Source organism: Sceloporus undulatus, chromosome 4 (assembly GCF_019175285.1).
Source record: "Sceloporus undulatus isolate JIND9_A2432 ecotype Alabama chromosome 4, SceUnd_v1.1, whole genome shotgun sequence".
Classification (NCBI taxonomy): domain Eukaryota; kingdom Metazoa; phylum Chordata; class Lepidosauria; order Squamata; family Phrynosomatidae; genus Sceloporus; species Sceloporus undulatus.
The window spans coordinates 85,339,380-85,364,039 of record NC_056525.1 but is presented as its reverse complement, the minus strand read 5'-3'; the positions used below and the strand labels follow the sequence as shown (position 1 = coordinate 85,364,039).

The 24,660-nt window shown below is 39.5% G+C and overlaps 1 protein-coding gene across 1 annotated transcript in view; it reads left to right on the top strand.

Moving 5' to 3' along the window:
- C8B (complement C8 beta chain) overlaps positions 1 to 24,206 on the top strand; it is a 45,719-nt gene extending 21,513 nt beyond the window's left edge. Inside the window, exons 6-12 of the mRNA XM_042464065.1 lie at positions 995 to 1,192; positions 5,082 to 5,322; positions 8,706 to 8,834; positions 13,060 to 13,223; positions 14,600 to 14,753; positions 21,851 to 21,919; positions 23,242 to 24,206. Coding sequence (XP_042319999.1) covers positions 995 to 1,192; positions 5,082 to 5,322; positions 8,706 to 8,834; positions 13,060 to 13,223; positions 14,600 to 14,753; positions 21,851 to 21,919; positions 23,242 to 23,387 — 1,101 coding nt within the window. The 3' untranslated portion in view covers positions 23,388 to 24,206. The remainder of the gene's footprint in view (positions 1 to 994; positions 1,193 to 5,081; positions 5,323 to 8,705; positions 8,835 to 13,059; positions 13,224 to 14,599; positions 14,754 to 21,850; positions 21,920 to 23,241) is intronic.
- The last annotated feature ends 454 nt before the right edge of the window (positions 24,207 to 24,660 follow it).

The following is a 24,660-nucleotide window of genomic DNA, read 5'->3' as shown; positions in this document are numbered from 1 at the left end:
AATAAATCAGAACAGAGCAAGTATCCTGCAAAATTCAGCCGGATTAAAATTTCATCTGATTTCATTCTTGTTGTCAAATATGTGTTGTATTTTTTAATTTACCTATATTTTATGCATGATGGTGATAATGTCAACAGCATTTAGTCATTATTATTGTTGTCATGTGCTTTCAAGTCATTTCCGATTTATGGCAATCTTAAAGTGAACCTGTCATGGGATTTTCTGGGACCAAGAGATTGTGGCTCATCCAAGGTCACCCAGTGGGTTTCCATGGCCAAGTGGGGGGATTCAACCCTAATCTCCAGAGTTATAGTCCACTGTTCAAACCACTACACCATGCTGGCTTGTATTATTGTTACATCCTCCTCATTATGATTGCATATTTCCCTATCATCCACAGTCCACAAATTAAGCAATTACAATTTAACAAACTAGATTTACAACCTTGTGACTGCCTTGTATTCACATTTGCAATATTGACACCATTGCTACAATGGCAAACGGCCCTGAAAGCTACCTTCAAAGTCAGTCAGCCCTCCTGAGTGATGGATTTATGTGGTGCTAGGGAGCAGGGCACTGCAGGCTGATGTGACCTGCAAAGCATAATGTGAGGGGGAGAAGCAAAGGGTACAAATCTTTATTACTTCTTTTCTCACTGGCCATGTCATCTTGCAACAATATAAACCTCCATTTCTCAGAGCAGCTGACTGGCTTTTAAGCTGGGTTTTTGAGGTTGCATCAGAAGTTAAAAGCTACGATATCCTAGCTCTGCCACCAATCCAGGATTGCAGCTGTTTAGATCTGCCCTTTTGCATGTCAGGGTGGCTTACAACATGAAACTGAATACAGTATAGATAAAAAAAATACACAAATATGATCATTCAAATGTTATTTTAATTATTTTTCAATATTTTTCATCATCATATTACCCTGTTTCCCTCTCTTTTATGTGTGGAAATTAGGATGCTACAAGTTTTTCTTGCTTTTTGTCTAGACCAAAGGCAAATTTGACTTTACATCAACGGAATATGAATCTTACTCAGATTTCGAAGAAAATGTTTCCAAGGCCAAATCGAAACAAGAAAGCTTCAGCATTGGACTAAAAATACCAAACGTGTTTCACTTTGGTTATAGTCAGGATGATATGAGATACAAAAAGTTCATTGAGAGAACAAAACATTTTGCTTCAATGGTAAATATACTTCTGCTTACTTTTAGGCATATTTTAAAGAGAAAAATATATTGTACACATATATACAGTCATGCATTTGAATCAAAGTTTCACAGTCACTGTATTCAGGAGTTAGACAAGTAGAGATGGTGATAATGAAGAAAGGGGGAGCATTAGAACTTAAGGCAACTTTCTAATTAAAGCAAATACAACTCAGATTTAAAAGATACAAAAGGTTAGTGTGGAAATGTAATTAAACTAGAATAGTTAATTGATAGCACTATTAATAGCATTAAAAACAATTTCAAAATGTCAACCAAAAATAATAAAAAACAATTTAAAATGCTTTTATGAACTTACAAGGAGAGGGAAGAGCTTAAACTTCTTTGCCTTCCAAGGTTAGTATCCTCATGTGAAAGGTGACGTCTGTAAAAAGGAGAACCCCTTTCATCAGTGCAAGCTTTCTGTATGATCCAGAAGTAATAATGTTCCAGAGAGTGATCTAGAAAATTAATTTTATATAGTTCAGTGAAAATGTCAACCCAAATGGGGCTGTGCTTTAAAAAGTGAAATCTGTGTTGGGCATAATTAGAAAAAGTGTTGAAAATAAAACTGCCAGTATCATACTGCCCTTATATAAATCTCTGATGCAGCCACACTTTAAATACTGTTTGCCGTTCTTGGTCACTGCACCTAAAGGAATGTTGCAGAGATTAAAAAGGGCAACCAGAATCATCCAAGGAGAAGAGCCACATTTGGAGATACTTCCCTTAGGAAAGAATGAGATAAGGGGAGGCATGACAGAAGTGTATAAAAATATGCATGGTGTAGACAGCATGAGTAAGGACAGGTTTTTTCCTTGTCTCCTGGGTTCAACCAATGAAGCTGAATGAAAGGAGATCATGGATATGAAAATAGGAAGCACTTTTGCACATTACACAAAGTTAAATTGTGAAATCTGTTGTGACACAATATAGTGACAATTCAAATACCATCTCAGAATGCTCTAAAAAGGGACTGGACAAAGCTATGGAGAATAGAACTAAGTGCTTACTATTATGGCTATATATTACCTCTGGTATCAGGTGCTGTGGGTTATATTTCAGAAGAAGGAACTGGGAAATCCACCTTTGAGTACTCCTTGTCTAAAAATCAACAGGTGACTTGAAGGCACACACATACACACCAGGTATCAGGTGCTGGGGAGAGAATATTGCTTTGGCACTCATGTTCTGCCTTTGGGTCTCCCATAGGTAACTTATTGACCACTGTGTAAGCAGAATCCTGGATTTAATAAGTCCATGTTTATTCCAGCATAGCTCTTGCTGTGTTCTTATAGCAAGAAAAGACTTCCTTGAAATCCTAAATGTCTACTGTCATTGAGTTAGGAAAAATGCAGCCTATAAGCCATTGCAAATTGACCCCCCCCCCCAAATGTTGTTGTGATTCAAAGCACTCAACCAGTTACACTTGGGGAGGGGGTCATCATGTTTTGAAAACCACTCTGAGTCCAAAAGAGTCATTTATTTAACAATTATTTTTACTTTATTTAACACAAACTGGCCTCCAGGGCCTAAAACAGGACATGTAGTGAAACTGACAAAAGCATGGATGTTACCTTCTCTTATCCTGCAGGAGGGCATCCTTTTCCAACCCCTTGCAGATGCCATGCCTGGAATAGATAGTATGGAACTGAATGGACAATGGTATAGTTCAAAATAAGGCAGTTCCTGTGTTTATGGATACAGTGCTTTTGCCTCATGCATTCACTGGTAACACAGACCCAATCTATAATATGTTGAACAAAGTGAAAGGTAGCCATGTGTTCCTGTGTGCCAGCTGCTTGGCAACACTTCCACCTTCTGTGTTTGGGGGCAAGAACAGAAGGTTGTTTCTGTCCAAATGTGGGCCTTATGCATAGCTTGTGATCTTCATTTTGCTAATGGCAATGGGGTTACCTCATATCTTGCTACCTGGGGCAAAGAACAAGCCCCAGCTCCATTTCAAAGTACTGAAACAAACTGGTGGCAGTGGTGTGTGCCTTCAAGTCATTTCCAACTAAGGGGACCTATCATGAGGTTTTCTTGGCAAGATTTATTCAGATTTATTCAGAGGAGGTTTGCCATTGCCTTCCCCTGAAGCTGAGAGCATGTGACTTGCCTAAGGTCAACCAGTGGGTTTCATGGCCAAACTGGGAATTAAGTCAGTGATTCTATGTCACTGTGGAAATGAATCTGCTCTGGGATTTACTGTGAACTTTAGAGGAATTATCCAAGGTGCTGAAATTATTTTGGGAATAAGGTTCAGCACCCCTTCTTTAAACTTATGGACTAAAATTCAACGCCACATTGACAAAAAAAAAAAAAAAAGGCCAATAGTGATCATGGCAATTTTGCCTCCCCACCCCACCAGCAACCCTTCTAGGAAGCATTAGAGGGCATTTTGGAACAAAATTGCTTTTGTGTTATGCTTATTTAACTCCAGATGTTTCAGAGGGGGTGGCATCCCCCTAACCTCCAACAGTTGCTCATCCCTTGTTTAGAGGGAGAAGCCTTATGTCACAGTATCCATGACTTTTTAAGTATCTGCTTTTCCAAGAGTTATGTCTGATATAGCTGCCTTCCTGTCCTTGGGATTTCCATAGGTTTGACTGGTGAAACAAGAAGACAGGTGCTGTCATTTCAGAATATGGCAAAAGCAGCGGAGAAACCACACTGTTCAACTATAGGGCAGTCATGACAGTAATATAGAATGAAAACTGCTTGCAGGCTTTCCATAGTTTAATTATAGATTGAAAGAAGCTATTTTGCTTTCAGAATGCTGAAGAATCCATTGAATTATTTATTCAAGAGAACATTGTATATGACAGGAGGATGCTTGCAACATCACTGTAGTTGGGTTACATTAATCTCTCAAAAGATAGGATTTCCTCTGATGCAAAATATTAGACCAGTTAAAATTTAGGACTAATTTTCAGCTTTTAAAATCTTCAAGTTTTCACCTCCCAAATTATAGGATCAGAAAAACTTATTCTTCTTGATCACCATTGAAATGAAGAACAGACATTTTAAGAATACCATCATAGAGTTTTGAATATTTGTCAAGGGCTTAATCAGGGTTAGTTTTTCAGGTCTATCAGGAACATTGATAGAATGAATGTTCTTTTCAAGTTCCCACACCAAACAAGAGGATTCATTTCCTTGTGAATCCATGTAATAGGATGTTTAAACCAGCAGAAGGTTTGGAAATTTAAGTCACTTTTAAACTTTTCATGCATAGTTCCATCATACTCTATGCAAGGAAAGCTGATTTGGTAAGGTGATGGCCTCCTATATTCATGAAGGCTGTCCGTTTGATTTTAAACTCTGGGAAACAGGTTTAAAATTGCACAGGGAGCTTCCACAGACAAGAGGTGGTTCTTCCATTCACAAAGTCAACCTCCACCTGTAGAAGGAGGTAGAAATGACTAAGGAGGGAACAAGGTTAACTGGCTGGTGACTTCTGTCTGGTGACTGGTAACTAACTGGCTGGTGGTTTGTATCATAATTGGGATGGTGAATCTGCTCTGAGTTTTATTTGAACCTTAAGAGATCTATCCAGGGCTCTGATTCTCATCCCCCAGTTGGATTCAGCACTCTGTATCACTGTTTAAAAACTCAAACTAAAATATGAAGTTGCTGTCTGGGGGATTCTGGGAGCTGTAATCCAAAAGTAGACCCTTACTAAGTTCTGCATTTTGAAAAAGATTATTGTATTTGCAGTATTAGTGAAAGGCCAGAAAAAACTGCAGTGTGTCCAGAAAGATGGCACCAGACACAGCTTCATTTGTGCATGTTGAGATGTGTTAGGCTGTTTTGGAACATTTTGAAAAGATGTCTTTCTCTTCTTTGATACATTTCCTTTAACACAGTCTAGAAAATTTATCAATGCACGTTCAGAGCTGCAAGTTGCAGAGTATAGACTGAAGAATCAGAATCTGATGCTTCAGTATGAGTTCTTCCAGCGAGTTCGTCAGTTGCCTTTAGAGTACAATTATGGAGAATATCGAGAACTCTTCAGAGACTATGGAACACATTACATCACTGAGGCCACTCTTGGTGGTACTTATGAATATACTTTGATCATGAATAGCGAGGAGCTTCAGAAAGCAGGTATGTAGAGTGAGATGGTTAAAAAAGAGCCAAGTATATTTATACTGTTCAGTCTTAAGTGCCTGAACTCTGTTCATTTACTCTACATTGCATAGGTTATAATATGGTAAGAAAATAACAAATTCACTGATTACTTGGTTTGTTTTAATTATCTGAATATTGACTATTTCACTGTCCCAAAGACAGTGCTGCAAGTATTTGTATAGGGAGGAAAATAATATTTTAAAATAGTTGAAAATGGCTGGGAAACATTATTTTTAGACTGGAGAGACCTTGAGAAAAAGAATCTTGGGCTGATGAGAATCTTCATGCTCTGAGACTTATTCAGCACAAAATTTGGACCTGGTTATTTTGCAAAACAAGCAGCATTTTCTGTGCAGGGAACAGCATTTCCTGAACAGAAAATAATATTTTATGCAGCAGTATTATTTCCTGTATAGAAAATGCTGTTTCCTGCACAGAGGTTGCTGTAATTGAGGATTTGTTCTACCCAAATTTACATGTGTTTGATTTGTATAGAAAACCACATTTTCTACACAGGAAACAGCATTGTGCACATAAAACAAGATTTTCACATAGAATTATACTTATTTTTTTCTGCAAAAAATGCTGTTTCTTTTTGCAGAAAAGGCCAAGTGGGATTTTGAACCCTGGTCTTCAGAGTCATAGTCCAATGCTCAAACCACTACACCACATTCACTCTCAGTGAAGATTTACACTCCTATATTTGTGCATGTGTTTGTAAATTCTTCTCTAAGATTTTAACACTATCTGTTTCTTTGGACTGCTGTGGTCAGGCGTGCCAATTACTCTAGTATATGATGCAGCTAAGCTTTCTAGTTTTAGTTTCCCGACCTGAATGGATCAAGCTGTTATGTTCAGAAAAACAAGACAGGGTGTCATTTTGCCTAAAATGACTGATGACATCACATTTTCTAGCCCTAACTACTTGAAATTGAACCTCGGTACATTAATTTACCCTGTTGCCATGATAATGTAACTATTATTTTTAGTCTAGAGCTGGATAAAATGGGCTAATGATTACTTGATAATTCTTGGTTTTAACACGTAGCCTAAGGAGAAAGGGAGCTGTTACTAAGGGGACATCTTCTCCTATATAAATCTTAAGAGGCTGAGATCAAGGAATCATCTGGCCCTCCCTACAGAAGAGCAATATTGTGTTAATTTTGGGGCTTAGTTTTCCTTTGTGAAATTCCTTGTCATCAGCCAGATGTATACTATTTGTTGTGCTAGGCTGGTGAACTCATTTTAGTACATCTTATTTCCAACTGTTTTTTATTCATGCTGCTGTTTTGGGGTTTGTTTATTTTTTGGTATAATTCTTGAATTTTCTTGTTTTAGATTGATGCAAGCTGCTTAAAAAATCTTTAAAGTTGTAAATAAATTGATATGATAAGAAATAATTAACAACTCAAAATTAGTTATGGGACAATCAATGGGTTACATAAGTTGATATCTTGTGGCAATGTTGTTTATTTGGACAATCTCACTTATTGTTTCTGCATGATGAATATTGCCTGTAGACATCTTCCAAGTTGTTGGTCATTTAGCATCTTTTACAACCATGTAAATTACTTAGAAACACTTCCAGGGGCAATTACGTAGTTAAATCAATTGCTAAAATGCAAAGTGTATGCATTCTTTCATTCTCATGAAGTTCTCTAAGGCTTCGAAGAGTTCATCTCCTTTTCATTTCTGTAAACATCCAGATTGTAGTAAAAAACAGTAAATAATTTACTGGGAGGCTCTCTTATCTGACACTGCTTTTCCCGTTTGATGGATGGTGCTTTCACAAGGGCTAGTGTTCCTTGTGTAGAACAAAGAGAGCTTTGGGACTTTAATCAATAGCTTCAGCTTCTTGTATACCCATTGGCAGAGAGAGGTTGATAAAACAGTCTGTAGAAGGACTTTTGGACTCCTCTGGATGACACATAATGACTAGGGTGCAGACAAATCCATGTGTACACACAAAACACCTGAGCATGCATGCAGGGTTTCTGTGGTGGCTGATTTTGATTTCAGCCCATTGCATCGTATAAGGTTCTTCAAACTATGTAGGGACATTCAGAGGCTATTCTGGGGGTGCGTGGAGAGAGAGTTGCTGAGCAGGGATAAAAACAGAAAAGCCCCAATTCGACACAGGTTCCGAGATAAAAGTATATGCTTTCTCGTGAAGACATGAAGTGAGGCATAGGAAGCTGAAGGAGGGAAGAAGTGGTGAATAATAATAATAATAATAATAATACTTATTTATTTATACCCCGCTCTTCAGCCAAGGCTATCAGAGCGGCTTACAATTTGTTAATTAGACATTTCCCTGCCCTCAGGCTTACAATCTAAAAAAGACAAGACATAAAAGGAGAAGGGAATGACAGCAGGGAAAGGGAAAAATCCAGCTCTCCCTTGGAGGCCTGATGGAGCTGGTCTGCCTTCCTCTCCCTCAAGATGGTGGATGAAAAGAAGAAAGAATTTGAAGGTGTAAGGGAAAGCAAGGGAGTTGGAAAGACTGAGGGGTGTGTGACAGGTAGAGCAGCAAAGTACAAGAAGCACACTCTAGTTGTGTGATGGTCTTTAAAATGTACAATATATAATTCATCACAAGATGAATTAAGGTTGGAAAGGATTTTTCTAAGATATTTGAAAAATGGTTGAAAACATGTTTCCAGGTGTTGTGAAACCCTGACAAGATGAAGGTCTGAAAGAATCTTCATAGTTTAGAACTTATTCTGCACCCAAATTCACACATGGTTGTTTTGTTGGAAACAGCATTTTCTGCACAGAAAATAATCTGTAGAAACATTCTTTTCTCTGTAGAAAAGGTCATTTCCTATACAAAAAAATGTTGTAATTGCAGACTTACTCTGTGTAGAATTCACGTGTCTTTTATCTGCTTAGGGAAAAATCATTTTATGTGTGAAAAACAGTTGTTTTGCACAGAAAACAATATTGCTGATGAGAAATATTTCCTGCAAGAAAGTACTGTCTCCTAGAGAAAAAAAATACACTGCAAAATCACATATATGCAAAGCCTTTCTCTCGTAGGGAAGAGATGGCTAAAATTGCTTGTTTCTTGCTTTGAGAAGAAAATTCATGAAGATGTATACCCCTAGTCTGAGATGAGACCCCTGTTCCATCCATGCAGGAGGGTCACCATTCCTCTGCAAACTGTTCCAGACATCTTTTTTTATCCACTAAACCTCCCAGAACCTTCTACCCAGCATAACAGATTGTCCTACATGTTGTAGAGTGTGCATAGGATGTACACAGGGAAGAAGTTGAGGGGAGATGGCATTCTTCATATTGTGGGAAACTTGAATTCAACCCTATGCTTCTTTTAATAATAATGAATTATGTTTTCAAAGGGTACAGTCTGAGTGATGTCCGATCTTGTACACAAGCTAGCCTTGAGGTTGGTGGAAACATTAAAGGATATTACATAACAGTTGGAGGATCAGGTGGAGCCTGTTCTGCCATTTTAAATGAAATTGGAGGTGAGCAACTGATTATCAAGGAATTGTGTGATTGGATAAATCTCAATGTTTAACTTTCACAGATAAACGAAACACACTATGAGAAAGAACAGAATTTCACTGATGGTGGTCCAGAGTACATACTTGAGGAATGTAACTGTTGTTAAACTATTAATTGTGAAAGTTATTTTTTAAAAAAAAAACCCAGACATTTTTAAATTTAGCAAATGTCCAGAATATAAGAATGAACTACTATTTTTGAGTTATCATTATGTCAGTAAAACCTCAGCATAAAATAGAGAAAGTATTCCTGTTTAATATAAAAATAAAAGAGGGAGAGAGGAAGGGGGTAAAGGGACAAATAATGGTTTGCCAAGCAGCTGAATCAATCAATTTAAAACACAGCATTTAAAATACAGTCAGTATGCAAAGGAACCTTTGAGACTAACTGAAAGAAAGAAGCTGGTAGCATGAGTTTTCTCAGACTTGAACTTACTTCCTCAGATGCAAGCATGCTGGTTTTCCAGACTAATATGGCTATGTCTTTGAAATACAATATGACTGATCCTGACATTTATTGTTATAATAATGGACTGCTGTGAGTGTGCAAGCCTTAGAGCAGTTTTCCCTAACCTTATGTCATGGTGTAGTTTGACCTACAAATCCTATTAGTCTTGGCCACTGGCCACTAGGAGTAATGAAAGCTGTAGTAAAAACAAACAAACAAACATCTGGAGGCAGGGGAAAAGTTTGAGAATGGTGACCTAGAGCAACTAAAGCTGAAATGATTGTACATTTGCTTGAAAGTGAGTACAGTAGGGTTTATTTCTGAATGAATGTACAGGGGACTGCAGTATAAGAAGCTTCATACCTTTTATGTTGCATCACAGTATTTAAGAGAACACATCAATATTTATTTCTGTTCTTGTTGTTGTTGTTGTCAAATTTATTTATATCCCATCTTTTCCCCCAAATTGGAATTCAAATAAAAGCATACAAAAAATCAACATTATAACAGAATTAAGCTATTAACAAGGGCTGGAACCCTATAAGGTAGTTACAAATGTGTAATCGAGACTTTTGCATTCATGGCTGCTTGATATTCACAGTCCATATGCACCCCCTTGTTTAGGGGTTACATTGGGACCATGAAAGTCCCCAATCCCCACTTACAGTCAGCGTCTGTGATCAGGGTCTGTCAATCGGGAAGCAGCTGGCTGATAGTTCTACACACACACCTTGTCTAAATGATTTTTGCTGCAAGAGGAGATCGTGATAGGGTCCTTTTTTGTGCATGTCACAACAGAGGTTGCACACAAAAAGGGAACATTAGTTCAGCCACTTCCTGAGCAACAGGGAAACAGACTCCCATTGATCACAGTGGCTTCTGACCAGTAAGTGAAGATGTGTGTTGTGGTTATCAGGTCAGAATTCGCATCATTGATATGTAACTGCCATGGTTATATAGCAATGTAGTGCATTGAGGATTCTGGCCAATATTAAAATAATTGAAAACATAAACTTAAAAATTAAAAAGCAGTGCAAAACACTATTGTTTAAAATACAGTAACCTCTTAAAATCCCTTTCCTTAAAAAAACTTTTCCTTTTAAAAGCTTCTTGAAATTTTTAAAAAGTATTTGGAAGGACAGGAAGGAGGGGAGCTGTTCTAGCCTCCTTAGGAAGGGAATTCCAGAGCCTAAGGGGAAGCCATTGAGATGACCCTGTCTTGTGAAGGTGGTGCGGCTGATGATAAGACAAAGAAGGGTCTTTCTTGAGGATCTTAGGGTCTCAGCAAGGTCATATGGATAGATATGTTCAGTGAGATAGCTTGGATCTAACCTGTATAAGCCATAACCTGCACTTTAAACTGTGTAGCCGGGCAGCCAGTATCTACTCAGAGGAAAGCCTTATTTCATTCAGTGACTTACTCCCTGATAAATGTGTGTAGCACTGCAGCCATATCACTGTTCCCAATGACTAAACAATTGATGTTAAGGCCAGGGCAGAGTTTTACATTTACACAAGCCACTTAATGCAAGAACCAAAACATGGCGAGAACTGGGGACAATAATATATGAAAAATTCCAGAGTTAACTAATTTTTGTGGTGCTACTCAAGGAACACTAAGAGGTGATGGGATGATTGTTGAAGGAGGATTTCTATCTGATGGATATTATTGTTTTGGGTCTTGCTTGCTTAAGTAGAGGATTTCCTTCTCATCCTTAAGTGGCCAGAGATCTTTCTTTGCAAACCAGCTCTTTAAAAAAAGTGAGCAGAAAGGCATTTCTCCCTTTGCTCTTCCAGTGGTCCCTTTGCCTATGTGTTTATGTTGCTAGACTTCCAATTCACAGATAGAGTTTTGCAAAACAAAGTAATGGTTTAATAATATCAGCAATAATATGTAGAATTTTATCAATGCTCTCTCTCTCTCTCTCTCTCTCTCACACACACACACACACACACACACACAATCCACACTGAGAAAAGAATCCTGTATCCTTGCAGATCATGTCAGATGTTTTGCCAAGTCAGCTTGACCTGTTTTTGATATTAAACAAGCCAGAAAGGAAAGTTCCTTCTGAATTTGTATATGTGTGTGCAAATGAAGATTATCCTTTTCGAAAATAAACACACCAGGAGCCTTTTCAAACTTCAGAATTGTAGCACTGTTGATCCTACTTTAACCCTACCATGACCTGCATCATCCTAAGGAATCCTTGGGTTTGTGGTTTGAGGAGATAAATAGAGGAGTGCTCAAGCTCATAATTCTAACTTGTTGTTATTTGCTGTCAAGTCACCATTGACCTATGAACGGTAGACCTCTATGAGTCCTCAACTGCTCTGCTCAGGTCTTACAGACTCGGGGCTGTGGCTTCCTTGATTGAGGGACAGAATAGATGGCCCCAAAGGGGTGACTTGAAGCCGCCCCCAGTGAAGACGAATTGGGGACACAGCAAACACACGGTGCAGCCCTGATCCACCTTGGACCCAGCCCAGAAAGGAGCAGAAAATATCTGTTCCTATTTGGGTCAGAAAAGAGCCACTTTTCCTGGCTCTGCCACAGCCCTAGGGTGGCTTCAAGATGCTCCGGTGGTGTGTGGCATGCATAGTGTAAATTTTGAAGCAACCTACATCTAGGCGGCCACACACCTTCCGGACATCTTGGGAACATATAAACACTGCACTCCCAAGACACCTGGAAGCAGGCTTTAAAGGGCCGTCTGTTTCAGCCCTGAGTCTACTCACCTGTAATGCAGTCTTTCTCTTTTCCTACTGACTTCTACTTTATCAAACATTATCATCTTTTCCAATGAGTCGCATCTTCTCATGATATGTCCAAAGTACAGTGCGCCCACATTTTACACACTGGAAAAGCCCCTCACGCGCCCCAGAAGAAGTAATGGGGTGCGCGCCCATGGTGCGGTTATGCAGCTACGAGGCTGCACGCCATGGCAGCAAGCCCCATTACTTCCAATGGGGCTCCAGCATACACTGATTTCTTCTTATGGGGAGGGATTTATTTTCAAATGGGTTTAAGCTGCAAGAAAAAAGATTCTACTTAAGCATAAGGAACAACTTCTTGATTATAAAAGGTGTCTGAACCAGATTGCCTCAGAGGGTGTTGGGCTCTCCATCTTTAGAGGTCATTAAACAGAGGTTGTATGGCTGTTTTGGGGAAGTGCTTCAGTTATGTATGCCTGCATGGCAGGGAATTGAACTAAATGGCCCTTGTGGTTCCTTCCATCTCTAAGATTCTATATATATTCTAGGGTTGGGAAAGCTAGAGGATATTCTTTCCCATTGTCAACATTATATCTTCCAGTGAGCTCAAAGTGATATATATGGCTCTTCCCCATCCCACCATACATTATCCACACAAATCTATGAGGAGCACTCAGGTTGAAATTTAATCTCTTTGCTACCCAACACTTTCCCCATCATAGCTGATCAGGGTGGTCATGGAAGGAGTGCTAGAGAACCAAAGGATTGTTGACCTGGGGACTATCAGCATGCATATCCTGCTCAGAACTTCTGAAAGAGAGTGACTGGCCCAATGTCACCCAATGAGTACATGACCAGGTAGGGACTCAAAGAAGGATCTCCCAGGTCCCAAGCCACACTGGCTCTATAGGTGGTCCACTTACTCATGCAAGTCATTGCTTGATATTATAGTCCTCAAATAGTAAGGAAATAGAGATGAACCCATAACAATTCTGAACTCATGTCTTGATCGTCTTTCTCTAGATAATGTTTCAGAAAAGAAATTTGTAGAGGATTTTGTCGTTCTTGTTCGTGGTGGTGCGAGTGAATCTATTACAACCCTGGCTTCCAAAGAACTGCCAACTCCAGAACTGATGCAAAAGTGGGGAGATGCAGTTCAGTACAACCCTGATATCATCCAGATGAAGGTGACTTTAAACCTTAAAACTGCAAGAATTATTGAAGAATAGAGATTGTGAAAATTTGCTACAGTTTCATAATGTATAAAGGTTTTGTTGGAGTGAAAAAAAATCTCTTGAGAAGCTCATTGAAAGGGAGATGACATGATGGTTGGGGTCCTGTTGGTGACATAGGCAGACATAAACGTCAGTTATGTCTGTGTATATTGTTGCATGATTATTGCAAAATGGTGTACACTTATCCCTCCATATTTGCGGCTTTGATATTTGTGGATTTGATTATTCACGGATTTGATTAATATGTTCTCTCTAGGAATATCTAGGTCCTCCAGTGCAACTCTATGGGCAACTTTAACTAAAAGTTGCACTGGACCTCTACTAGGCCTTTGTAGCTCCTCCAGCACCATTCTATGGTCAGTGTAGGTTGGACATTGACCACAGAGTTGCACTGGAAGACCTAGAGAGTCTTAGAGAGGTGTCCTCTCAGGTAAAAACATGGTGTTTTTGTTATTTGCGGTTTTTTCATATTCACGGGGGTCCTGTGCCCCTAACTCTAGCGAATATGGAGGGATGACTGTATTTACCACCTCCTTATGCAGTGACCCCACCCTATGTACATAACCAAACTTTCACCACATCAGTTTCAGTATAATCTATTCATTCCCCTCGTGGCCAATTAGAACTGGGACAATGAAATTGCTTCTTCAGTACTGGCTGAGAAAACATTGCTTAGGTGTGCCCATGTCCACTCCATTGGGTACTAATTGGCTATGGGGCATTTACTGGTCGGGTCAGGTCAGTTGGCCATGTTGGGGGTATGTGTAAAGAGGGCATAGGTATGCTTGCCAGAGTGCTACATTTCACAAAGCCCATGGAGAATTGTCACCAGTTTTACATAATCTTCGAAGACCTGGATTCAGATGCTGTGGGGGCTCCCAGCATTGGTCACTTGGCTGGATGTCTTGTTCTGACCTCAAAGAAAGTGATTTCTGGCAGCAGTGGTGTTGGGCAGCACAGCAAGACACATTGTAACCAACTGCCTGGTGTTGCTCCAGAGGGCTCTGGATCTTCTGGGATGATCCAGATCAAAAGGTGACTTTTTAACATCCTTGTTAAGGGTGGTATACTACAGGTTCAGTGCTGAACTGGCTGTACGTCATCTGGAAAGTGTGCACCAGAACCAGGGATTAGATCCTGTGTCATCCAGACTGATCATCATAACAGAGGGAGGGTAGAGTATATTATTATTTGGGCCATGCAAACATGGCATCAGATATCAATGTTCCAATGACCCAGCTTCATATAGAGATCCAAACTTTTCAGAAACATTTTGGTGCTTTGATATGGAATATATTACCAGCTTTCATCCTCTCTCTCCATCATAGGTGGAACCACTTTATGAATTAGTGACTGCAACCACTTTTGCAAATGCAAATACACTGAAACAAAATATGAGGCGTGCATTGGAGGAGTTCCAGCAGGAATCTAGTAGCTGTCACTGCAATCCTTGCCAGGGCAATGGGAGTCCTTTTCGGAAAGGTAAGACACAGCCTTTAACCTTTTCTGGTCCAATATGTTTGTTCCCAGGGGCGTATGGGTTTCCCCAACACTCCTCTTTCCCCTATTATTCCCACTAAATATTACAACGAAAATATAATAAGATGGGATATTCACTGAGATGTCACTGTTCTTTCGTGGGCAGCACAGATAAGGGACTTGCACCACTTTGGCAACTAGAATGTAATCTTAATCATTTACATTTAAGAAGGCTTTTCCAACTCAATTATGCATAAAACACAAAGTTGCAATCTGCTTCAAATCTCCCTCGAAAATAGCTTTGCTAAGCTTTGCGTGCTGACTAGCTCTCTGGCCATTAATTAGTGTTTCTCCCAGCTCTGGGAAGATGAAATGCCATCTGCAACTGCTAAAGATTGTTATCATTATCATCACCCCAGCTTCCGCACTGGGCATTTTTCCCTGATCCCATTTTGAGCTGCTCTTGCTTTGAAAATGACACTGGTTTAACTGCATGGAGGGGAAGGGAGAGGGAAATGTTTTCTTAAGTGTGATAAAATGTGTCGCTTTGACATATGAAGCTGTCATAAGGGTCAAAGCAGAATTTATATAATCTGCTGCTATGGATCCAGGATTGTTTTAGTCAATTATAATTATACAAGAGAGACACAGGAAGAAGGGAACAATTCTTATCAGAAACATTGGACATAAGGAGGGGAAGCTTAGGACTTTATACTCCAGGATCCAAATCACAGCATGGGGAGGGGGGGAGTATCATTGGTGCCATTGTAGATTGATACATCAATGTCAGTATAATCTATGCTGGCTTTAAGCAACTTCTAAGGTCTCAGTGCAATGGCAGAGGGAAGATGTTACCTTATACTGTGCACTGGTGCCCATAAAACAAAGTGTAGCCCTGTGGTTAGGGAAGGAGGGCACTGTCCCTCTAAATGAGAATTCTGCCACTCCCATAAAATTTTAACCCCCACATTTATAGCATTGCCATGAGAGGGACAATAAAAATCACCCATATCCAGAACTCATATCTTTTGTGTTAAGATTCCCTGGTAAGTTTGCCTTCTCATTTTCTTTGGATGCTTAGATTTTATTTCTACAGATTTAACTAAATTTGAAAGAAACTGCAAAGCTACAAATCTAGTGGATAAAGGAAAATTTCATTGGCAGAATTGTTTAGGAGGCAATGCCCTCATCACCACCACTCACATAACTGTGTCTCTGGTACATCTCAGCCCTCTTCTCAAGACAATTCTTAAGACAATTGCTTCTCAAGAAAATTGCTAGCCACAAAAATGTATTTTCCCATTCCTGGAACCACCAATGGTTGTGGGTTTTGCACTGTGGATTGTAGGTCCAAGCCCTCCAACTCCAAAATAAAAGTAGAAAGTAGACATCTGGCCAATTCTGGGTTTCATTTTTATCATATTGGAAAAAATGTTTTCAGGGGCAGGGGGGGAGAGATTTTCAAACCTGGTGTGATTGTAGCAGGTACTGAGAGAAAATATTTGCCCCTCCAGCACCACCAAGGACTCCTAACTCAGAAGTGGGGAAAGTGCAGCTCACTGACCAGATGCTGCCTTCAGGACTGTTTTTTTGTGACCCCAGAGTTTATATATATAATTTTGCTTGGCTCTCTCAGAATCATTGGGACATATTTGCATGTAATATATATATTACATGCAAATATGTCCCAATGATTCCTGGGAATGTGAGGTGCAATTTTTGCAATTTTGCAATGGTTTTTCCCCTGCAGAGCCATTTTAGGCCCAAGAGAAGCCTCTTTTCTTACAGTGAACAGGCCCTTGGGCCAATTAACAAACGTGGTCCTGAGAGAGCCAAGCAAAATTATCCCCATGCTCCTGAGGGAGCAATGAGGAGATATTTGGAGCCAAAAATGACCAAAAAAATTGGTGACCCTCCAAAGTTTCCTGGGAGTCAATGTGGCTGATAACCCTCAACAGGTGCCCACCCCTGCTCTAACTGGTAGGGCCTCTCCACTGTCCCAGGTCTTTCACATGACCTGCCATGACCATTTGGACATGGCGGTGATTGTTCTTCTTTTGCAGACATCTCCTTCCCCCATCTGTGATCCATCTAAGGGAGAGGCAAGTTGGGTAATCACACACTAAAATGTCAATACTGGAATTTCTCTCAGGGTAAATTTTCCAGGCTCAAGGTTTGCCAGCTGCTTTTGCAGCTTCCTCACCAATACCAAGATGTGCTGTGTTAAATTATTCATCCTCACAAGGGAGAATCAATTTTCTCTCCACTGCCATGCATCTTTGAGAACTATGAAGTTTTCAAAGAAGTCTCACAGTGGGGAGAAAGTCCTGGGCAGCATGGCAGGAGAGTTCACCCTGCCTGCCCCTACCTGTCACATTGGGAAGGTAAGGGGCTGTCCTCTCCTTCTTTCCTGCCCTCCTCTCCCCATGATACATACAAAGAATGGGAAAGAAGCTGGGTAAAGATTTGGGAAGCTATAGCTTTCCAGGATCCTCTTTTCCCCCTGCTGCCTACTCCTCCATGACATTCAGAGGGTGGTGGGAAGCTGAGTGAGGATTGAGAAGATATATTTTTATATGAGTCTTACTTGCCTCTCCCCACATGATATCAGGAGGGAAAGATGGTGGATGTGGATTAGGGAGGCTATTGTTATTTTAACTGCCCTTGAGTCGACCCTGATTCATGGCAATCTCATGGATGAGCCCTCTCCAAGTACCTCCCTCCGTCTTCCACTTTTTTGCTCAGATTCTGCAGGCTCAAGCCCATGGCCTCTCTGATTCAGTCCAACCATCTGGCATATGGTCTCCCTCTCTTTCTACTACTGTCTGCCCGTCCTAGCAATATTTTATTTTCTAATGATTCTTGCCTTCTCATGATGTGGCCAAAGTATATCAGTCACAGTTTAGTCATCCTAAATTGTGGGAGTTTGGGTTTGATCTGTTCTAGAACCCATTTGTTTGTGTTCTTGGCTTTTCACAGTATCCTCAGCACTCTTCATCAGCACCACTTCTCAAATGATTTTATTTTCTTTCTGGCTGCTTTCTTCACTGCCCAGCTCTCACATCCATACATGGTGATGGGGAATATGATGGCTGGGATGATCCTCATTTAGTGATTAGAGTTATATTTTTACACTTTAGGATCTTGTCCATTTCTTTCATTGCCGCCCTTCCTAATCCTAGCCTTCTTATAATTTCTTGACTGCAGTCTCTGTTCTGCTCAGTGTTTGATCCAAGATATGGGAAATCCTTGATTATTTCAATTTTCTAGTTATTTAGGATGAATTCTTGTCGATTGTCCATGGTCATTATTTTTGCTTTCTTGAAGTTCAACATCAAGTGAACTTGGTACTTTCCTCCTTGACCCTCTTCAGTAATTGCTCCAATTCTTCATTGATTTCTGCTAGTAGCAATAGCAATAACAGTTCCACTTCTATACTGCTTCATAGTGAACTCAGCACTCTCTAAGGGTTTATAATCTCTAAGCTAATTACCCCCTTCAAGCTGGGTACTCATTTTACCAACCTATGAAAGGAAGGAAGGTTTGGAATCAAACTCACAACATTGTGGCTGCAGTACCAGCATTTAAGTACTGTACTACTAGGGCTCCTTATAAATATACATTCCTATACACAAAAAAGGAGAAACAAAAGATTTCACTAACTATAGGACCACTGCTCTAATCTCCCATGCTAGCAGTCATGCACAGAATTCTAGTTGTATTGTGTCATCTGCATATCTTAGGTTGTTAATGTTCCTTCCTCTGATTTTCACTCCTCTTGCCTCTGAATCTAGGCCTGCTCTATGTACAATGCTTTCTGCATATAGGTTAAATAAACAGGATGATAGTATGCATTCTTGCCTGACCTGGTTCACTATTGGGAACCATTCTGTTTCTTCATACTCCGTTCTGGTGGCAGCCTCTTGTATTGGTTATGCATCAGCACTGTGAAATGTAGTGGTACTCCCATTTCTATGAGTGTTCCATAGCTTTTCATGATCTGTACAAAGGCTTTGCTGTAGTCAATAAAAAACACAGAATGCAGATTTACTTTCAAAATTCCCTGGTGTGTTCTGTTATCCATCATATGTTTGCAATGTGATCCCTAATGCCTCTTCCTTTCCCGAAACCAGCTTGTACCTTTGGGATTTCTCACTCCATATATGGTATCAGTCTTTGCTGCAGAATTTTGAGCGTGACTGCTTGCATGGAAGATTAGAGCAATGGTCCTCTAGTTAGTGCAATCTTTTGTGTCTCCTTTTTTGTGTATAGGAATGCATATTTATTCTGTGGGCCACTACTTTGTTTCCCATGATTTTCCACAATTCTCTTTTGCCTTCTCAATCTTATGTGACATCAGGAGGGTGGGGTGAAATCTAGGCAATGACCCAAAGCTATAGCTTTATCACCTTTGATCTATTAGCTCATTCATTATGATGCAGACATTGTTCTCACGCACTGGGTATCAAAACATGATCCATGATGATTCTCTTTGCTGGGATTCCCTGCTTCTCTTGGTGTGTGGGGATAGGGAACAGATGAGTCTGAGAGGGGCAGTCCTTGAGGAGAATTCTCATTGTTAAGATGTTTAGACACTAAAAAAGCCCCTTTCTAATTCCCCTCCCCTTGAGTACTTGTATATTCTTTCCATGCCTATAACCAACCATTGTCAGAACTCCAAGCAGACAGAAAAATGTACAGTGGACCCTTGTTATATGCTGGGGTTTGGTTCCAAGATCCCCCATGTATAACAAAATCCATGAATGCTCAAGTCCCATTAAATATAATGACATAGCAAAATGGCGTCCCTTATAAAAAATGGAAAATCAAGGTTTGATATTTGAAATTTATACTTTTTTGGAACATTTTCAAACTGTGGATGCTTGAATCCGTGTATTAAAAAATAAGTGTATAAGAAGGGCTAACTGTATATCCTAGTAGACTGCCATACGTAATACATGGGGTGCATTTGGTGTGATGGGTTAGAACTTCTGGATTATGACATGCTGAGCTCTAAGATATGTTCTGTTTAATAAGCTCCACCATATTACTCCCTCTCCTCAAAATCCTGTATATTATTCTAATAGAATAACAGTATTTTTAAATTTTTGTTCCATTTATTCATTCCATCCATCCAACCATTTATTTGGAACACACTAATAAAATGGAACCCTAACATGTAGTTTCCTTACTCCTTTGTTTAAATCCAGTCTTGCAAGATGTGCAAGCTTGCTAAATGAGCCCCTATAATAGAGGATGAGCAATGTCAATTTTATTTTCTCCTGTGTTTAACTGTTGTTGTGTTGTGTTGCTTTGTTTGTTTATAATCAAAGTTCTTTCCCTCTTATGGGGGTGAGGGAATATAAACTTTGGTAAATTTTTCAAAATGGAAATGAAATTCTTCCCTGTTCCCAAGAAAAAAATCAATAAGTTATTCCCAGAATGGAGGTGTCCATGTTGTACCTGCTGTCATGTAGCTGTTAAGACTAGAAATGTTGTAGAATACAGAGGTGGCAATTAGGGTTCCCAGATCTCAGGCCCTGGCATTTCATGACCAGGACACTCTTCTCCTGAGAGCAAACAAGAGGATTGCAGGTTGGCTTAAAAGTGTGTTTATACTGTATCTGTTTTCCTCATGTGTTAGACCTGGCTTTTGTTTTAATGTTATTTGCATGGCATATTCTGTGCAACTGTGCTTGATGCTTTATGACATTACTCCCTCTTGATTCCTCACAAGGGCCTGCCATTATGACATCCCAAGAAGCTGTCCCTAGCTGTCAGGTTTTGGCCTCCTAATCTGCAGGCCTAAACTAGTTGTCACCTGCCAGCCATAGTGGCAACCATAAATTCTGGTAACAAATTTTAGCAGATAGTCAAATCCAGATTTTTAAAAACTCAACCATATAAAGCTTGGCCTGGATGGTTGATTTTAGAATCCTCTGTCAGTTTTGACTTCTTCCCTATTTAAATGGGGAAAGCAGACTAATTTTGTCCTTGTGTGCAGCTTGATATGGCAGCCTTTTGTGTACAGCTTGAGAGAGAGAAATTTCTAAGTGGTTTACATCACAACTGACATCTAAATGCTATATAAATACAAAACAACCACTTCTGAATCAATTTTAAAAGGAATAAATATATTAAAACATTCCAACAATAAAATGCAGAAAACAGAGCAGACATCATGAAGTACATATATAGGTATGTCCTCACTAGGTTTTTAAGGCAGAATGTTGACCTCTTTTCTCAGACCTTATGGTAGAATGTTTTCCAAAGGTTCAGCAGCACCACTGAGAAACCTGTCTAACCAGTGCTATGCAATGGTACATTTCTAGAGCTGCTTCCTACCCTCATATCATTGGGAACCTTTTCAGCTACTTGCTGTAAAGAATGAGAGGAGACAAAGGCCCATGTTCTATGTGATGTTCAACAACTTTTTTTTTTTTAAAATTCCCAACACCTCTTGGCCTTATCACCAATTTGCCTTCTTCACACATTTAGTATGTAATGTTTGAGACAACACATAAAACATCTCTTTAAAAATAATTTTTTCTTAAAAACATAATAGTTTAAATTATACATATAAATATACACATACCAAGCCTCAAAAAAACTGAGAATTGCACTCTGTACTCTATACAAGTAAATATTTGATTATTAGAAGAAAGGAAATAGGTGTACCAAAGGGTTCTTATTTATGGTTGTTTTTTTCTAGGATGACTCCATCAAGGAGAAGCAATGAGAAGACATATCATATAATCTGCCCCCAAAGGTTACTCAGCTCTGTTTTACCATGCTGATGCAATACGCTTAAAAGTTGCTCAATCTATACTTAATCTATAACCCACCCACCCACACATACACAGACACTGTATTACGTATTGTATGTCCAAACCTTCATTCAAACCCCTGGTCCTAAAGTTTTAAGTTTCAAAATTCATTCTCTCTTTTTCTTCTTTGAACAATTCTCAGTACCTCAAAATATTTTGAACAAATGGAATATTCAGCAACTGATATATGTAATTACTTACTGTAATCACAATTTGAGGTAGGTGAAAAATAGGCCCAGAAATATTGCTGACTCTGCCTATTATACCTTTCAGGGACTCACTGTGAGTGTATTTGCCCACTAGGACATCGGGGTCTTGCCTGTGAGGAGACACTAAGAACAGGTAAGATAGATTCCAAAAAGACATTCTGAGAAAAGACAACAGTCAAACGAAAGAAAGAAAAGTTGTAGTTAATGTTGAATATAGCTCATCCTTTGGCTGCACATCTTTTTTAAAAAACTTTCTCAAGCCAAATATAATTGTTGAAAATGGACTTGTTGGTGGGTAGAGGCTCTTGGATTATTCAAATCTTGCATTCTGCTGGAACGGTATGTTCCTAGTTTATTTGAATCTCCTGCTTCTCTTACATTAAAACATGAGCATAGGGAATAGGCGATCCCTGAGTTTGAGGCCACATTACTATCATCCCAACCCATTTGGGACCTCTCTCACACTTATATACATACACCACTGTGGGGAGTGCAGCTTTTTTCTGAGGTTTTGAAGGGGAACTTGCCCTGGTGGTGTATGTATATAAGGTTGTGAATTAAATACTAGCCAGAGGCTCAGGCTCGAATCAGCTTGTTGGGGGCAATTAGTTTACAGTTGTAAACCACTTAGAGACTGCTTAGGTGGTATGAAGCAGTATATAAATGAAGCTGATATTGCAACTGTAGCACTGAAGTACTGCTGCAAAATTCAAGGGAAAGCAGCCCGCTGCTGCTGCTGCTACAGCACTAGTTTCATCATTCATAAAGATCCTGGAAGGAGGTAGGCTACAAAATAGGCCAGGGCCCTATGTACAGTGGTACCTCGGGTTACGAAATTAATTCATTCCGCCGCCGCTTTCGTAACCCGAAAAGCCTTCATAAGCCAAAAACCCATAGGCGCTAATGGGGAAAAGCCACGATTTTGTGTGAAATAGCGCCGAAAAGCACCAAAATTTTTTTCGTAACCCGAAAAAACATTCGTAAGCCAGAACAGTTTTTTTAAATGGATTTTTTTCGTAACCCGAAAATTTCGTAACCCGCGCATTTCGTATCCCGAGGTACCACTGTATCCCTTTGAGAGGCAAGTTGCACATCCCTGGTTTAGACAAGTCTGCTTAAAAAAAATAGGGACAGCTGCATCATTTGTAACTCTTGGTCATGTGATGGAAATCAGCTCCTTCTCTCAGTTTCGAATATGCTCTTATTTCTTCAAGAATAACCAAAAGATAAAATTTCATTTTAGTCTTATTTAGGGCAAGTCATGTTTGAAAATATGTCTCATAAACAACACCATATGAATGATTCTGTTCTAGGTTAGATGAAATGTTAGCCATTTTTTTTCAGCACTTTAGTAAACTGGGTGGGCCAGAAAGGAAATGCCAGACCATCATTTGATTCTCTTAGGACATTTTTATGGTACCCTTAAAATAATGGTTTTATTTCTCATTACTCCAGATGTTGCTGTAGATGGGAACTGGAGTTGTTGGTCCAGTTGGTCTGCAGGTTCTGGAGGAAAACGATCAAGAAAACGGGAATGTAACAATCCTTCTGCTCAAAATGGTGGCAAGCCATGTTCTGGGCTAGCTGTTGAAAGCATTTAGGAAAATATTCAATAAATATATTTGGAAGAAACAATCAGAGGTGTTTCCATAATACTATAGAAGTCACAGAGCAGGGTTGCAGGAGTCAATTTCTGCTCCTGAGATCTTTTTGGGGCTGCATGGTCTGCCAAAAATATTTCCCTCCCCACTAAATAAATAATACATAAAAGGACACATACACCCATTGGAATCATAGAGGGGTCAAGGGCTCCCAAAAACAGACTCTGGGACCACATTCTGAATCAGGGCTGTCCAACCCTCTCATTCCAATGGGAAGCCCTCCAGATGTGTTTGACAGCAGCTCCCACCATGGCTATGATAGCCAGGGATGATTGAACCTGTCTTCCAACACATTTGCCTGGTAGTAGCTTGGGAAAGGTGCCATAGAGCTCAGTTAATTAAGTCTAAGACAAATTTCCCCATTTTATTTAGATACTTTAAATGGCTGTGAAAGAACCTAGAAACTTCTCTCAGTCATGGAGTCTCTGATATGCCTATGGGTATATTTTATACAATTAATAAAGGCTTCTCTTCAGCTCTGCCATAATGTAGGAGAAGTTGTATTGCTGCTCCTTATGCATGACATTTATGAGTGCCTCTCAGGAAATAAGATCCTTTGAGTGGGGAATAGGTATGCAGATCATACAGAAAGTATCAACAACAGATGTTTATTCCAGGTATAAAACAAATATATTGTAACTATTTGTCATAGGGCTATTGTTTTGCATAGAGACTTTGTAATATTAAAGGCCATCCTCTGTCATTCTGCCATTAAGAAAAGTCTACCTTTTCCAGTCAAATAAAGCAAAATCTACTTCATTATTTGTCTGAATTTCAGCCTGCTGGTTTGTGAGAATATGTAAAAATATGTTTTTTCTTAATAGTCACTGGAGGGTCCTTCACCATGCTGAGATGCATGGGATAAATGAAAATGTAAATCTCAATCATAGTGGGCTTCCTCAAATCAGAAACCTGAATCCAATGTAGTGATGTTATACACAGTTTCACATTTAGTGCATTGAACACAAATTGTTTAACCAATTAGATATTACCTTAAAGGGGGGAAAACTGAATTGTGAAGTACTCCCAAATACCTCTGTGACACCCAATAATTTCAAAGCTATGCAATAATGATATGCTTATTCATTGGATGATTCCCCCCTGTTGATTACTCAGTAGAAGAAATACATTTAAAAGCGTCCTGGTATTTATTGCGAAGTTGAAATAAAACAAATTATATTCATAAAATTCATGCCCGAACGCTCTTAATCTA